This window comes from Eretmochelys imbricata, chromosome 2 (genome assembly GCF_965152235.1).
Source record: "Eretmochelys imbricata isolate rEreImb1 chromosome 2, rEreImb1.hap1, whole genome shotgun sequence".
Lineage (NCBI taxonomy): Eukaryota > Metazoa > Chordata > Testudines > Cheloniidae > Eretmochelys > Eretmochelys imbricata.
The window spans coordinates 87,953,237-87,970,740 of NC_135573.1; the positions used below are offsets into that span (position 1 = coordinate 87,953,237).

The 17,504-nt window shown below is 40.0% G+C and overlaps 1 protein-coding gene across 1 annotated transcript in view; it reads left to right on the forward strand.

Annotated features, from left to right (window-relative positions):
- PTPRM (protein tyrosine phosphatase receptor type M) overlaps window positions 1-15,662 on the forward strand; it is a 688,077-nt gene extending 672,415 nt beyond the window's left edge. The window contains exons 32-35 of the mRNA XM_077809062.1: window positions 4,232-4,357; window positions 6,702-6,865; window positions 8,871-9,006; window positions 15,587-15,662. Coding sequence (XP_077665188.1) covers window positions 4,232-4,357; window positions 6,702-6,865; window positions 8,871-9,006; window positions 15,587-15,640 — 480 coding nt within the window. The 3' untranslated portion in view covers window positions 15,641-15,662. The remainder of the gene's footprint in view (window positions 1-4,231; window positions 4,358-6,701; window positions 6,866-8,870; window positions 9,007-15,586) is intronic.
- Window positions 15,663-17,504: the final 1,842 nt, after the last annotated feature.

The following is a 17,504-nucleotide window of genomic DNA, read 5'->3' on the forward strand; positions in this document are numbered from 1 at the left end:
ATTCCCATCACAAAAATCAGCATCACATTTGGCACAAATTGGATCTGTAAGTGGCAGCCTTAGTGGAGAGGACAAGAACTAAACAGGAATGGAGACTGGACTATCTTCTCTCCATAGAGGGGCTCTCTCCAGAACAGAGATGAAGCAAATGTATGGGGCATTTTTAATTAGCTTACAATATAGCTGCTCATTGTTCGTTAGAAAGATATATCTGTTCTTTAAAAAAGTAGAGAACTTGAGCCATTCTGGGCTTCTGATATGGCAATTTCCTTAAGCACTGACTTTACTTTTTAACACTGGCATTAAACAGGAGCAATGCAGTAAACAAGACCCTACTATGTAAATGTTCTAAAATGCTTTTAATATTTGGTTAAAGTAACGTCAAAATTAATATGCTGTAGTATGCTGCATCTGATATTTATTCCTGATGTGTTCAAGAATCTCTTTTTTAACAAGTTTAAGTCATACATAGAAAAATGCTCACATTTATTTCATGTTAACATTAAGATTTTGTTTTAAAAAACATAAAAGTTTTCAACCTGGGCTTTCAAAAAAGTGCCTACAAATTCCAAACACTGTCTTAAATACTGAGCTTCTGAATCCCTAACCATTCTTACTTGTCTAGAAATTAAAGAAAAAACTTTTATTCATGAGTCTGAGGTTATTTTCAGTGTGAATGAGGAAACACTCTAGGGAGTCAGACTTTTAGTAACTGCTACACAGAGTTTGTGAATTTGTAGGCTGTGTTTTGAATGTATAATAGAGTTTGGCTATTTTAGGCATTTATTGGCCTTACTATTAAAAGCTATTGGGATATATAATGTGTCAGGTAATACACCTGTCTTTGCAATTCATTAAACTTTTTTCTCAAATGTAAGTGACAAGCTTTTCATTAGGAATAAATCTCAAAACTCAAAAAGCAAAAAGAAGGAAAAGAGGGCCGGTTTATTGAAAACCATGCATTATCCATTCAGCGTTATTACTAATTATTGTCAAAATCGTTATTTATGTATTTATTTCTATATAATGTATTTACATATTACTGTAATACATACATCAGATACTCTGTTAGAACATTAAATAACATAGGTGAGAGGAATCAACCCTGGTGCACTTCTGATTCTGCTGAAAACCAGCCTGTAGTACAGCCATTGACCCTCACACAGCTAAACGTACCATGGTAGTTTGTCCACTCTGAACATTAAGTCCTCAGGCACCCCATCCTGGTGTATCATTATTCACAGGGGTGATTGGTGCACTGAGTCAAAACCAGCTACAAGGTCTATAAACATGGTGTTAACTGTCTTTTGTTGCCCTAGGCGTTTTTCAGTAACATTTCACAGAGCATATATAGCATAGATTGTAGATTGGCCAGTACAGAAACCACATTAGTTATCTGTCATTTTTGGTTTAAGGCCCAATTTCAGTCTGTTCAGTAGTATGGTCATAAACACTTTCCCTGACACTGACAGCAGCATTATTCCCCTATAATCTGAGCAAACTAATCACTCTCCCTTTTGGAAAAAAGGGATGATACAGCCCCTCTTCCAATCCAAAACTGATTGAGGCCCAAGTAGGAGTTGCAAAATTTAGGATCTTGAGTACGCAAATGATATTTTCTTACTTGAAATGCCTACTGGCCAACTACAGCTAATGCTGGAAGATCTACAAAAAAATTGCAAAATCTGTGGGACTTAAGATCAATGGTAATAAAACCAAAGCTATGCATGCTTCCTGTAAAATGGAAGTGAATGGCCTGTGTGTAGATGGCAATGACATTGAATGGGTAAATGGTTTCATCTATCTGGCTAGTTGGTTGAGAGCAGGAGGTTGTATAACCAAAGAATTCACATGTCGAATTGATCTTGCATCAGTGGCATTTCAGACTCTTCAAAGGCCTCTGTGTGGCAGGATATCTCTGTGACATCTAAGATACGAGTGTTCACCATGATAGTGACGACAGCCCTGCTATGTGGAGCAGGATCATGGCCATTAAAAATAAAACATAGGAGGGGAAAATAAATAGTTTTAGTGACAAAAGTTACGGCACATTATTAACATATGTTGAGATGGTTTTGTCACAAATGAAGAGATATGTAGATGATCCCAGGAAGTTGCAGTCTTACCCCAATTGAGAACAGGACAATTGCACTGGTGGGGTCATGTCCAGCATGCAGAAAAAGGTATGCTTTTATAGAAAGTTTGTAGAGCTGAAGTCGAAGCAAGTAGATATGGGGCCAACCACAAATGAAGTTGGAAGATGCAATTTGGAGAGATTTGAGAAGTCTAAATCTTCTCATACTGATTCTTGTCAAAGGAAGATTTGCAAGTAACCATTCAAGATAGTCCATTTTATGAAGGACCATGGCTGCTACATGGTAGCCATGTGGATCTGCTGCAGCTGCTGTATATATACTCCAGTTTAGGGGGAATTCCATGCCTTCCTGAGAAATCAAACCCTAAACATCTACCCTAAAGAAGTTGATACATCACATACATCCAACCACTCACATTCACAAAAAAACCCTCAAACCAAATGTCCTACATATTTGAAAATCATGGATTCCTACAACTTCTGTGCCAAACATCTTAGCCTTTATATGATTTTTAAGTATTTTTCAAAAAGCCATTGGAATGGTATTACTACATAATGGAAGGACTTACAGTGAGTTGTACAGCGTGTTGGAAACCTACATTAGCTATCTATGTTCATTGTATTTTGTTACTCAATACTAATAAGTGTATTTCATAATGAAAACATGATTAAGATTCAGAGCAGAGTCTAAAAGTAATTTGCTCATCAGTGTGAGCTGTGAATGTAGAGTGTTTTTAAAAAAGAAAATACATTTTCCTAATTGGATTTTTTTGTTTTTAATTTGTTAAATTGAAGTGATATGCAAATCAGACTTTGTCCTATTTTTACTCTGTTTTAAATGGCCACATTTTCGTAAAATGCAGTAATTTGTGAGTGGCTCTGTTGAGGGATGAGTGTTATAAAGAAGTGCAAAACAACAGCTGTAGCATGTCTGATTTGTCAGCTCAGCTGTGGATCGCCTGCAACAGAATGAAGGCCACTGCTACTTTTTTGAATAAAATGAAGTTTTAAAATATGAGATCAATGCTCCTGCAAGCAAGCGTTAGTTTGCTCATTCTCATACTTAATTTTGCTGCATGCCTGGCCATGAACTGCTATAGGTATCCCTGGTAGGTGAGGTAGTATCTTTTATTGGACCAATTTCTGTTCGTGAAAGAAAATCTTTTGAGCTTATACAGAGCTCTTCTTCGGTAAGCTTGAAAAAGTGTCTCTTTCCCCAACAGAAGTTGGTCCAATAAAAGATATCACCTTGTCTCTCTAATGTCCTGGGACCAGGACAGCCACAACAACACTGCAAACCTAAATATCCCAGAAAGTGAACACACTGTATAGAGGGCAATTCTGAGAATCCCCATCAAAGTGTTGAATTAATCTTTAAAGTATTAGGGGTAGAAGACCAAGAGTCAGGTGATTCATTTCAGGATTAAGCCATAAATTTTTTATTGGACACTTAAACTGTTCAAGATACATATTTATATTCTTCTGTGATCTCTAGGTCATATTTTCTACTGTAAAGTGGCATTCACAAATGTAAGACTGACTGGTCACTGAAAATTTCAAGCAGTGCTGATTTTGGCCAGTTCACTAGTCTGGAGCTAAACTGAGCACAGAATTTAGGCACTGGAGTTTTGAGAATAGCTCTACTTTTATAACAGCAATAACACATTGCACTGCGGTTATGAACTGGTATCAACACACTTAGAACACTTTAAGATATCAGGCCTTTGGTCCTCTGTTCACAGCACACCCTAAATGGGATGTCGTTCAACAGCATCCCCACATCCCATCATATCTGAACACTTAATTGATGTTGAGTGTCAGAAATGTGTGACTCCAAACACCAAAGAGTTAAGAATACAGCAATGAGCCATATGAGGTGCAGTTACTTAAGAATTTATTTGGTTAAATTTGTTCTGCAAAAGTAAAGTTGGAATACTGAAAAAACTGGCCCGGAGATTGGGAAACTACAATTTTATAATAATGTGTGTGAGAATTTTAGTAACACTTGAAAAAGAGAAAAAATTAAATGAAATGATCCATATTAAAAGACAAGAAAAATGCATTCTCCAGGGATGTTCCAGGATATCAATGTTCTTATAAATAACTGTGCTTGTCTGTGATTTTGATCTCCTGTAGTTGTGTCCCCAGTACTGGCCAGAAAATGGGGTGCACCGACATGGTCCCATTCAGGTGGAATTTGTATCAGCTGATTTAGAAGAAGACATAATCAGCCGGATATTCCGAATTTATAATGCAGCAAGAGTAAGAACCTTATTCAGTTTCTCTCTTTTTTTTAAACTTAACCATTTCGATTGACAGGGGGAAATGTTAACTAAGAAATCTTTCCTCCAAATATCCAGTTAGTTTTAATCAGGACTATATATTAATAAAATAAATGTATGTATATCTGTATAATAATGTGTGTAAAATTGAAGGTAATGAGCAAACCTTACTGAGGTTATAAAAGTAAAGATTAAACAAAAAGTAAAGGTTAAACATGCAAAAGCACCTCACACTCCGAAGTCTGAGAACAAGCTTATAGATATACGGTTCATACATAGAATCAGAATAAGGCTATGTATATGTAATCAGAATAAAGACATTTTTCTACCATGTGCCTTTGTTATGTTTATTACATTCACATGAGAAAAATACAGCATTAAGATTGTACTGTTAACCAGGAATTGCAGAAGTTAATGTTGTTACAGCAGTTAGCCCACGTTGCATATTTTGTTGTGCATAATTCAGTTTATGTTTTAAAATACATTGTGTTAGTTTATTGAATAAATGTAACAAAAAATAAAAACCAGGGGCTTTATGAGCAACATTACTTTGATGCAAGAATCATGGCCTAAATTTTCAAAAATGAGTTGTGATTTGGGGTACCTTAACTTTGAAGTTCCCAACTTTAAACATCTTAAAGGGATGTAATTGCCAGAAAGCATTGAGCACCTAACCCTGAAAAACAGGTTGGGCCCTCAGAACTCGTGCCTCAAGTTGGGCCCCCAGAACTCACTAGGTCATTTTCGAAAATGGAAGCCTTTAACATCTGCATTTTCTTACACTTGTACTTGAAGAGTTCAGCCTTATCATAATCTGCACTGAATGTCTTGGCGCTTTAAATAGAAAAAAAAGCAAAATGCACCAATACCACTTCTTTGAGAGAGAGGTTTGTTTCTTGTAAATACTGTACCGGGATCTCTATGAAGTGCACAGTCCTTTAAGTACACCTTTTAACATACGTGCGTTTCAAAGAAGTGAGCACTTTATAAAGATACTAATATGGTGTGATAATATACTTCACCCATACCTCCTGAAGCCAGCAGACATCCACTTAAGCCAGGTTGAGAGAGACATGAAGCAGATCAGGCATCCCATTCCATCCCATCCAGGCAAAGAGGGCCCAGCAAAATGGACTTGGCACTTCCTCCCAAAACTGAGGAGACATTGGAAAGAATGGGCAGCACTCCCTAGTCGGTCAGTGAGGTCATGGATTGCACTGAGGGCCAGTCCTCCCCAGGACAAGCAAAGACAAGTCCTGTGACCTGCTCCTGCAACAAGAGAGGAAAGAGCCAAAGAGGTACCTGGGGCCCTACTTCCCAGTCCAGGGAGCCAGTGAATAAGCCTTCACTCCCCATTCTTTCAGATTTCTAGGGCCTTGAAGTCCCCAGTGATTTTTCATGAGTAAAATCAAAGAACCCATGAAATGTTAATAGGATGTGTGATTTAATAATCGCTGATCAATATTAATCCTATTTTGAGGGGAGGGGCAGTCAGATGGAAAGGACCAGCCAGGGGTGCAATAGGTTCCAAATTTTGACAGAAAGCAGGCAAATCCCATATAAGCCTTGAGTGCAGGGGACTGAACTTGGTGACCTATTGATGTCCCTTCCAGTACTACACTTCTGTGATTCTATGACAATCAAAATTTACTCTGCCTCAGCTCTGCTGTAGTCCCTTCTTTTGTTAATCTGTCACCCTCTCTATTACTACTGTGTAACAGCAATAACAACAACATTGTCATGTAAACATTCTGGGTTTTTGTTCCATGCATTAATTGATATAGTAAAGCCTCTCTTCAGAACTATTTCTCTTGAGAGTTTGCGCATAGCCCAGTTAATAAAGTGCACTTAGATTTGTTTTTAAACATGTTTATTTTTTTCACTCCTGCTTTCCTCAGAATGGCTTGAAAGATTTTGCTCAAACTTTCTTTTTAAAATGAAAGAAACAGGACATTTCTTCCAAAAAGCTGAAAGTTATGAGCATGTGAAAAACCAGAGGTTATAATTGAAATTGTATTGTGACTTTCACTTTGCTATCGAGTGACTACTATAATATTAAATCATCATTTACTTGACTCTTGTAGCTGTAGCATTGTTCTGCTCTAGTCTCTTTGTATATCCTGCTACTTAAAACATTGTGTGCTTAATAACTCTTTTGGAGATTAAAAGCCATAACTCTCAAGGGCAGCTGAAATTACTTTAGTAATTTGTAAGCAGTGATGTCCTTTAACAACTTTGATGAGAAAGTTTAAATTGTATGCCATTTGAGTATAGTGTAAATAATGCCTTCGCTTTTTTCTTGCTTATTGTTTGGATCTTTGCAGCCCCAAGATGGGTATCGGATGGTGCAGCAGTTTCAGTTCCTGGGATGGCCCATGTACAGAGATACTCCAGTGTCCAAACGTTCTTTCTTGAAACAAATACGTCAGGTGGAGAAATGGCAGGAAGAATACAATGGAGGAGAAGGACGTACAGTCGTACATTGTTTGTAAGTATTTGAAGGTAGGAAAGCAAGGGGGTGGTATAAATATTTACTGTACTTTGGGTTTTAAAGGATTTGCATCAAGGTAAGAGGCATCCTTGTAATTTATCCCATAATTTGGAATTGAATTACACAGCACCTCGTTGAAAAACAGTGGAAGCTCATGAAGGTTTTTCATTTGTGGGAAGTTGGGTTTTCCATTCATGTTCTTTGGGAGAAATCTGAGAGCCTCTTTCCTGAGGGTCATGTATACATGCATGAGGGCCTCAAGTTTACATGGCTCCATGTGGAGGTACAAGTTCTTAATCTGCCCACTATTCCTCTCTTAGGACTTAGAATCTGCCATGTGCTGTTTTCCCTCAGCTCTCACAGAGGATTGAGTTCTCATGAACTGAGGCTGCAATTCAGGAAACCATTCCTGTTCAATTAAGCATTGGCTTGAGTGCTGCCCTGATTAGTGATGGAATTACGCACACCCTTAAGTGCTTTCATGAATTGGGGCCTAAATTAGAAAATAACTTTCTGACCGTTCTGTTTACATTTAATAGAAATTAGTAACTACAGATAAAAACTGCAAGTTTATTACTGTTGCCCACTTACACTGACCTTGCACAAGTCACTCAATCTCTTTGTGCTTTAGTTTCCCCATCTGTAGAATGGGGATAATGATACTGACATCAAAGGAGTATTGTGTGGTTTAACTAATTAATGTTTTGAGATCCTCAGCTGAAAGGCCCTTTTGAAGTGCAAATTACTGTTATCCCTATAGTTACTGATGATATTAAATAGTTATACCACATCACGCACGCGTCACTTCCTGGCAGTAGAGAAAAGAAAAAAGCTCTGACATAATCCTTTTAAATGACTTTAGTTTAATTAACATTCTCAAAGAGTCCCACAATATCAGCCAATGTTTTGGCAGCAGAGAGCATTCTTTTTATACTGCCTGGATGTGACAGATGTGCGATTTCATAGCTTCCTTTGAAAATCAACCATTTGTGAGTGCTGGTTTGAAAGACCCGCTAGCTAACTAGTCTTCACTCTGGTAATTATTAAGGTTTATTATTTCCAATGAAGTGCAGCCTAAAGACTCTGATTGGAATAGTTGTAGAAATAATAGGGTTTCTGGAAAGAGATTCTCTTGAAGATTAAAAATAGCTGAAGATAAAGCACTATTAAATACTATATTTGATCATGCCTATGAACATTTATGACTGGCTTTTAGTCAGCAAGTCAGTGTGGGTTCTCATCTTCTGAAACTATGGATGATGGGGGAACATACAGTTGTAAAAGCACTCATTCCCATGCAGTGAGTGTAATGCCTGTACCTAATGCCACAAGGTACAGGTAAAATGTAGTGGGATATTGCAGCACCACCTAATGGCTATGTTAAGAGTACAGTTATCAATACAAATTATAAGTTGGGCAGGGCTCTTTTACTGTTACCTGAGAACCTTTGAGTCCAGAAATAAGGCACCATAACCTAGAATAGAAAAACTTGTAACAAGCTCAAAACCAAACTCCAAAATCTGTTTAATGTTTTAGCATTTCTGAGTCTGAGTCTCGTTACACTAAGGTTGCTATATAAGTGTAAAGGGGCCTCAAATTGAACAGAAATGTAATTTACCCCACTTTAAGGCTCCTTTGTACTGCCAGAGCAAGGGAACGGAGCCTTAGTGTGAATGAGAATCAGGCTCCTCTGTCTCTCTTCTATTTTCCAAATAGTTACTTTGTTCTTCAGATTTATGAATTAATAGAAAAGACTAGTGCAAAATTTAAACACTCTGTTACCCTCAGGCTTCCAAGCTGATGGATTCTGTAGCATACATGTTGGATAATTCAGCCTATTCATTTTAATTAGAAATTGCATCCGTCTTAGAGTTCAGAGGCATTAATAGCCATTGGTTCACCAGTATTTGCATTGCACGTCTCGTAGAACATTCAGACACAGTATGAGAACTAGTAACATACAGTCATGAGTAATGGAGCCATTTTATCACTTTTATTGTAGAAACGGAGGTGGCCGCAGTGGGACATTTTGTGCAATCAGCATTGTTTGTGAAATGCTTCGGCACCAGAGGGCAGTTGATGTATTCCATGCTGTGAAGACACTGAGAAATAATAAGCCTAACATGGTGGACCTTCTGGTATGAGCTTTTTTAACTGCACCACTAAATAGAAAATGTTCCCTTTTATCATAAGGTTTGGGGAGATTTCCAAGATTTTCAGTGGGAGTTGTTGAGAAAGCATGCAAGTCGTTTTCAAAGGGGATAATGAAATCATTTCACTTATAAGAGTATTTTTACACTCCTTTCTTCCCAAGGAGACTTTGTCTCTGTTCATTTGAATTTTTGAAATAGTTTAAAACTTTCAACAGAACATCTTTATTAATTTGCCTTTCTGGCAGTGTGATCCATGAGGAGAGCAGTCATCGCACAGCAGAAATAATAATAATGTAAAATGAAATGCCAGATTTTCAAATTATATATTTTATAAATAGCTTAATTGCCTAATATTTATCAAAGCCATGAATTTCAGTGTGACGTCCAGAATATTGCATTTAATTATGGTTGCTCTACCTCATAGAAAGATTAAAGGAGTTCGGAAACAAGGGGCCATGTGCAATTATTTTCTTATAGAGTGTTTTATTGAATCTTTTAGATGTAGAATTGCAGAAACACTAGTGGCTATGACACAAGAGCTGTAGGACAGCTTAAATCAGCAGGCTCTTATGTTCTGCTTATAGTTCTGTATTGGGAGAAAGATGTACAGTTCCACCCAATTCAATGTGATGGTCTCAGACCTTCAAAACCTCTGTAGAAACAGGCTATTGAATTAAGGGGGACAGTGCCACTGTACTTTATGGCGGGGTGCCTTAAAAGCACTGCTTTTAGAGTCTGGCTTTTTGAAAGCAGATTAGCTTCGATGACAGATGTAGTATTTGGGTAATTTCAGGAATCATAACCCAGTATGAGTTAACTGTGTAATCTATGGACAATAGGGGATTGGTTAATTGGGACTGAACTGTGTTTGGGCATCTTTTCTACCCCAAAATCCCAAGGAGGAGGCAGGGAGATCCCACAGAACTGTGACACCCTCCACCCCTGTACCCTTAGGAGAGATCTCCATTCCCAGTCTGGCCTCACGGGTTGAACACCTTGAGGAATAGTGAATGCTAGTGGGTTGGCCAAGCTACTTAGGGGTGATGTGCTAGGAAGATGGAGGGTTTCTGCCTTCTATGAGGTAGGACCAGGTCCATATTTTTGGTTGCAGCAAGTCCCAGTATGCCCTGCCTCTCTTTTGAAGAAACCCCTTCTCCTCAGACCTACCAAGGTGTCCCACCTCCACTGCTGTGAATTCCTATCCCTCCCTCAGGCCAGGCATCAGTAAGAGAGAGACATCTAGCTGGGTCCTTAGGTGAACCAGCACCTTGCCAGCAGCATGAGATGAGCAGGGAGTTTGAGGCTGCCACTCTGAGGAGGCAAGCTAGCAATGTAAGACTGTCAGTCATCTGGAGGTGAGGGACCTTCCAGCTTTCGTGATGTTGGGAGTGGGCCATGCATTTGGCTCCTGTCTCAGGACACTCCTAATTTTTTTTTTTGCTGGATGTAGAGAGAAATGTCCTACTTTTCCACTCAGTCTGTGTAGATGTGGATTTGTACCTGGCATGCCTGCTGTTCTCAGGTCTCTGTGAGTTTAAGTCAGAGGTGACTGGTAACTGCTGATCGGGGGGGGCCGGGGGACACAATTTAAAGGTTCTGGTGGTATGCAGCAGGGTTCAGGGCAGGTACTCAAGAGACAAAAGAGTTTTGATTTCTAGAGCTACTTTTGATGTTCATATTTTATGATACTATGTAATAGCCAATGGAGATTGTGCTAAAAGAGAGCTACACATGAAGAAGCTCTGGATTGCACTGATGTGTTATATCAATTTGAAGAACAGAGATATTTGCAAACCAATCAGCACGCAATAATTATGTCAGGAATCAGTTCTAATTTAACCTTATGAAATTATTTTTCCTCTCCATTTGAATCTGCTTTCTCTTCTGGGTTTACAAGGAGACATTGGCTCTCTTGGGCACCACAAGTACCAGAAATCTCATGCTAAACTGCCTGGTGGCTACGATGTCTCTTCTGGCATCTGACTATTCTGGTATCTATAGTACCATAGAATGGTGAATCATAGAATGGGGGATCATTAGCAAACTGGGAAAAACAGATTTAATGGCAGGCAGACAGTGGTTTGAAAAACAATCTGGAAAGTAAATTAAAACAGTTTTCTGTGATCAATCTCCTATGCCCATCCTAGTTAGCAGGGACATTCAAGTCCTGTTTCTGAGCTTGCCTGCAGTTCCATTTTCTCTTTACAGTTCACTTTTAGCTAGAGATGGACCCATAACTAGGACACAGAATCCAAACCACTCAGAAACATGAGGAAGATCAGATCTAGGGCCTGATTTCAACATCACAGCTCAGGTTTATTTTTATAATTGGGCCAGTTCAGAACTCCAGATCCCAGCACTCTTGGGAAGTGGCTTTGGTTTGGACCGCTACTGAGCTCCCACCCACCTTCCCATCCCCCACGGCCCCGCTGCCTCTTCCCCAGCCCCCCACGAATTCGCCCACCCCTGCGCTTTACTGAGCCCCTCATCCATCTCCCATCACCCTGGCCCCCAATGCCTCCCCCGGGCTCTCCACCCACCTCCCTATCCCCCTGCTGCCTCCCCAGGCTCCCCGCCCATCCCTCATTGCCCCTGGCCCCCACTGTCTGCCATGGACTCCCCACCGTCCCATCCCCTCACTGCTCCTGCTGCCTCCCCCCTTCATTGCCCCAAGCTCCCATCTATAGCCTTGCACACACCCAAGCGGGCTCCACTGTTGGGCCTACTACCAGCCTGATGTCATTTCCCTGCTCCAGGCACCACCTAGCGGAGCTCAGTGGGAGCGCATGATGTCAGTGCCTTTCCCCAGCACGTCCCCCAGGGCTGTGCTCAGCCCAACTCCCAGCCTTGGCAGAATCATGCCTTGGCAGATCATGTGACCCCGCGTGTCCCCCCCATGCATCACCTGTGGATAAATTCATGGATCTCAGTTTTCAGAGTAGCAACCGTGTTAGTCTGTATTCTCAAAAGGAAAAGGAGGACTCGTGGCACCTTAGAGACTAACAAATTTATTTGAGCATAAGGTCACGAAAGCTTATGCTCAAATAAATTTGTTAGCCTCTAAGGTGCCACAAGTACTCCTTTTCTCTTTTCATGGATCTCAGTGATCTCTGATTCATTTATTTCACAGGAATAAAAATAAAATGGGGTGGAAATATACAGTTGTAGAAAATGCTAGCTATAAATCGCAGTTTGGGATGGGCCTTCAGGAGCAGATGTCTCAGCCAGAGAATGTCTCAGCCCACATTGGGCTCCACACCTTTTTTATTTTATTTTATTTTTACTGAATAGCAAATATTTTAAATCAAATACGAGCTTTTTTAAAACAAATATGTATAATAATAATAATGCCTACCTCTTCTACAGTGCTTTTCCTCAGTCCATCTCAGAGCGCTTTAGAAAGGTCAGCTTCATTAGCTCCGTTTTACACATGAGGAAACTGAGGCACAGAGTGGTGAAGGTGCTCAAGGTGACCCAGCAGAACCAGGAATAGATCACCAGTCTCCTGAGGCCCAGTCCAGTTCTCTACAGGAGCATATAGTTTAATAAATGGCAACAATTCAAATGAGTTGGTTTGAAAATGTGCATGAAGACCAACATTGTGTAGTGGTGGAAAGCAGCGACTTAGTGTCAGGAGATCTGGGTTCTCTTCCTGATGTGGCCACTGACTATTTGCTTTGTGACTTTTAAGGAGTGAAAAGTTCTTTTCCTCAGTTTCCCCATCTGTAAAATAAGGATATTAACACTCACCCACCTTTGTAAAGTTATTGCCATTCTTCAAAGAATATCAAATCTATAAATGCACGGGATTGTTAGTGCTACAGTGTTTCATGAGAGGAGTTCCAGGATTGCTGAGTAAATATTGTTACACATTTTCTCACTGGATTAAGGATATTCTTTGTGGTGCGGATTTACAGATTCATCTCCTAATTTCATTGAACCCTTCCAAGTACAAAAATCTGAGTGACACATTCATCTAAAAAACAGAAAATTCATGAAATTCTATAGTCATAATATACAAGTAACATTTAGCACTAGGGTATCTTTACTGAAGCATGTCAACGAGTTTCATAATAAACATTACTGGGTCTACCAATATGTGCTCCATATAAATATTCCTCTCTGAAGCTAGGTAACATAAAAAGGTTTTTAATATTTATCATCAAACAAATAGTAAAATGTGCAAAGGACACACAGCAGTGAGCATGGGGGAACAATAATGTCTATTCTATAAGGCAGTTATCTAGGGCTTGCATTTACTGGAAATGTCAGTTATTCTGCTAAATCAGTAAATCACTATGAAATGAGCTTGGAAGAAATGAGAATGGCTGGCTGGTTGATCATTGTCCCAATGTGTGTTCCATAATGATAACATGACTGTGATTTAGTCACCTATACATATGCAATAAAAATAGTAAAGATATAATTTACCCCATATTTCTGGGTTTTTTTCCTCATTCAGAAGAGATCCAAATACACCACAGTTTGTGACCCTACAGGATCTTAAAACCTTCAGTACACTTGCTCACAACCGTGGCGGTTTAAGTCCAAACAACTTTGTTCCTTAACTTTTAAAGTGGCAGATGCAAAATGAAGGCTGCAGGAAAATGCACCTCTTTGTTTTAACAATTGCTGTTGGCTTTTTTTCTTCTTCTGATTCAAAAGTAGCTATTGAAATCATTCAGGTACATGTTGAATAATAAACATGTGACTTGAGTGGACAATAGACAGAATCCCTTCAAATGTTTGCTTCAGGCAAAAGAAGAATATTGCTGAAGTATAATCATATCCTACCTACTTATGTGTTCAGCATAAAGGTAAAGGCTGAGTGCTGTCAGCCAGCTAGCTATGTCATTACTACACGTGAACTGTCACGTTTTATAACTTAATTAAAGTGCTTATGATAGAGGCAGTGCTTACTCCATTGATAGAAAATGATAATCTAGTTGGCGGTACATTGAAACTTAATTTTTGGAAATCAGAACAGCTAACACTTAGATTTAATGGAATAACAGCCATGTTCTCATCAGCTTTTTGTTATGTTTAAATGTTTATCATTTTACAAAATAAAGTCACTGATCAGCAGAAACATAAAAAGAAGTGGACACAAAACACAGAACCCTCAGAGTTACCTGCCACGCCTTGTACAACTGCTCAGAAGACTAGATTGTGCCTTGCCCATATGTGGATGAGCAGCAAGCAGGGAGGTATAAGAGCCAGGCCTTTGCAGTCCCTCTGTGCCCCTTCCTCCACCTCTGTGACATGCACACACCATTTGCTCACCAGGGGCAGGAGCGGCAGGTTTGTATCATTTTTGGTGGTGCCCCCCACGCACACACACACCTGCCTAAGGCTCTGGGAGGGAATTTGGGTGCATAGTGCAGGCCCTGGGCTGGGGCAGGGGTTCGGGGTTCGGGTGAGGGGTGCAGCGCTTACCTCAAGTGGCTCCCGAAAGCTACCCGCAAACCCCTCTGGCAGCAGCTTCTGCGGGGGAGGGGGCAGGGGGATTTCATGCACTGCTGCCTGCAGACACCGCCCCCGCAGCTATTGGCCACAGTTCCCAGCCAATGGGACCTGCAAAGTCAGCGCTCAGAATGGAGACACTCCCTCTTTCCCGGGGCCGTAGGGCCATTCCAGCCACTTCCGGGAGCAGCCCAGAGCGAGGCCAGGCAGGAAGCCGCCTTAACCCCACTGCACTGCCAGTGGTGGCGACGGCAGCCGGGGCCCCCCCGGCCTTTTTAAATTGCCCAGGGTCGGAAGGCGGGGGCGGGAGACTCTCTGGGGGAGGCACGTGGAGGGGGGAGGCGGGGCCAGGGAAGAGACCTGACCCTGAACATTGGTGGAGCTGGGCCCCCAGGCCCTGCATATTCCTGGAGCATGGGCACCACGGGCCCATATAACTAGCCGCTCCTGCACCAGGGTGCTTCTTCAGAGATTGTGCTGGATTGCTCCCCTAGTTCCAGATGGCCCCACTTCAGTATAAACACAGGCATGTGTGCAAAGACAGTTTGGTAGCTGAAAATACCCCTTATGTGACAGTAAAACTCAATACCTGATGTATGTGCTCTAGTGTGAGAGGAAAAATAACTGGAGTGTGGGCTTGTGGGGATTTTGAATTAGGTGTAGAGGAGAAGTAATAAAGAAACTGAGTGAGTTCATAGACAAAAATAAAATGAAATTTATGAACTGGAAAATAGTAGTAACCAGGCCTATTTTAACATCAATGTTACGGCAAAGGAATTCCAATATCTACTGGGCATGAGTTTTTTGACAGGTTACTAAAGATTTACAAGTCAGTTTGTTTACTGGTTTCCAAATGTCCCATTATAGAGATGTTTCCATAGCTAAATATAGTATTGTTATTGTATGATCAACAATGTCAGTTACTGTATGTACTATTGAATTATTAGTGTGATGCTTTTCTTATCTAAATACAAATTGCTTTTGCAAACTCATTCACACTGACTGATAGTAAATAATTTTAATAGAACAGAAATACTGAAGTCCTTAATTAAATTTCTTCTGTGAATAACTTTGTGGGGGGTTGTTTCTGTTGATTTTTCAGGATCAATACAAATTCTGCTATGAAGTGGCTTTGGAATACTTGAATTCTGGGTGATTGCACAAACAGCAGTGATAAAGCTCCTCTCACCGCCACAAACAAAGCAAGTTGTTTCATGATATTTGTGTATATGAGATGAAGACTTCTCAGTGTTATGCTTCTATTGCTCTGTATAATTCGCTCTTTTTAAGAGCTGGAGAAAGTGTTTATAAAAACTGCTTGCACTGCCCAATTTCCACTGTAATGCCGCTGCTTGACACACATACAAACACACACACAAACACATGGTGGTTGTTGGATGCTGCATTTATGCAAAACCATCAGTTTGATAGAGCAGCATAGTCATCTGGTAAATTAAAGAGCACAATTATATTCTGATGAAGGAATTTGTATTTTTCTGTTATATTTTGTTGCCTGTGATCCTCTGTTATTGTCACAGCCTAGTGTACATTTCTGTTTTGTGGAGAATGCTGTCTAACATTCTGATAATATATGATTTTAGTTATATTTGTATTCTAACACATGCATAATAAATGAAGCATATGTAGCTTATTTGAACTAATGGATACACATGTAACAAACCACATTAACTTTGTTGAGTTGCAGTTTCTGTCCAGTTTGTATCATTTCAGAGGCAGTCTTGATAGAAATACAGTTAGAAAATGCAAAATACAGGATGCTCAGATTAATATATCCAAAGCTTTTTTCATTTGTCTATATTGTAAATATTTTTTGATTTCATCAAATTATTTATTCATTAAAAGAAAATTTTTTGTGAAGCACGGTGAGTGACAATCATTTTTATTAAGCCCTGGAAATGCTTACTGTATGATATTGTAAACATTTGTTTACCTTCTATGGATTCTCAGCTCAATAAATAATTACATACATGATAAAATCTCGTTTAATTTATAGTATTTCATGGCATGTAATTGCCTTGTGTTGAACCCCATAAAAGGCTAGGTTCTCAAAAGTGCTGAGCCATCTCTAAAGGTAATTTGGCACATCAAGAAGCAGTAACAGCAGTCAAGCCAGTGACTGTTACGCCCTATCCAAAATAAATAAAAATAAAAATATTTTTACAAGGCAAGTGCACACATTAGAGATCTGAAAACTGGCTCACTTCATAAGAGGAAGGAGGGTACTTGTGGTTCAGTTCTGAGGCCTGCCACAAGCTTCTTATGTGACCATGGTCAGTCACGTAATTGCTCTGTACCTCAGTTTCCCCATCTATAAAATGGAGACGATAATACATCCCTACCTGGCCACAATGAGTATTGTGAGACTAAATTAATTCATGTTGTTGAAGTGCTGTCATATTATGATTATGGTTAAATAAATAAATAGAGCTTCCCTGTTAATTGGGTCACTGCCTGATCTGCCCCAACAGCTTTTTGTAATTACACGTCATTACTTTCATCGCGCGGGCTATGGCTGGTTCCTCTTCGTCCCAGCTACCCACCAGTGTTTTCAGAGGGATGGGCTGTAGGGAGCTGCTGTGCATACATGGATGACAACCACACATTAAGTGCAGCAGAGAGCCAGCAAGAGGGGCTAATTCAAGATGGAAAAGGTTCCACACTTTACTGCGCCACACGTGAATCGTGAGTCTTTCTCTTCCTCATCAGGGTAAAACAGACATTCCAGGGTAACTTACTGATTTATACTGAAGTCTTCCAAAAACCTAAGCTAAGCAACAACTCTGTAGGAATCATGATAAAGGAAACTGGCTGGCTGCCTTCAAGTGGCAACATTTTAGTCCTTAGAACAGTGGTCCCTGCTAATGAGCTAGCCGTCCTCAGGGCCCCTGTGTCTGTGAAACAACATTTATTTTGCATCTTGTGATTCTAAAAGATCCAGATTGGACAGAATGAACCACAGGTGGTGAACACCCAGATCAAAGCCAGGGCAAAATTCAGGT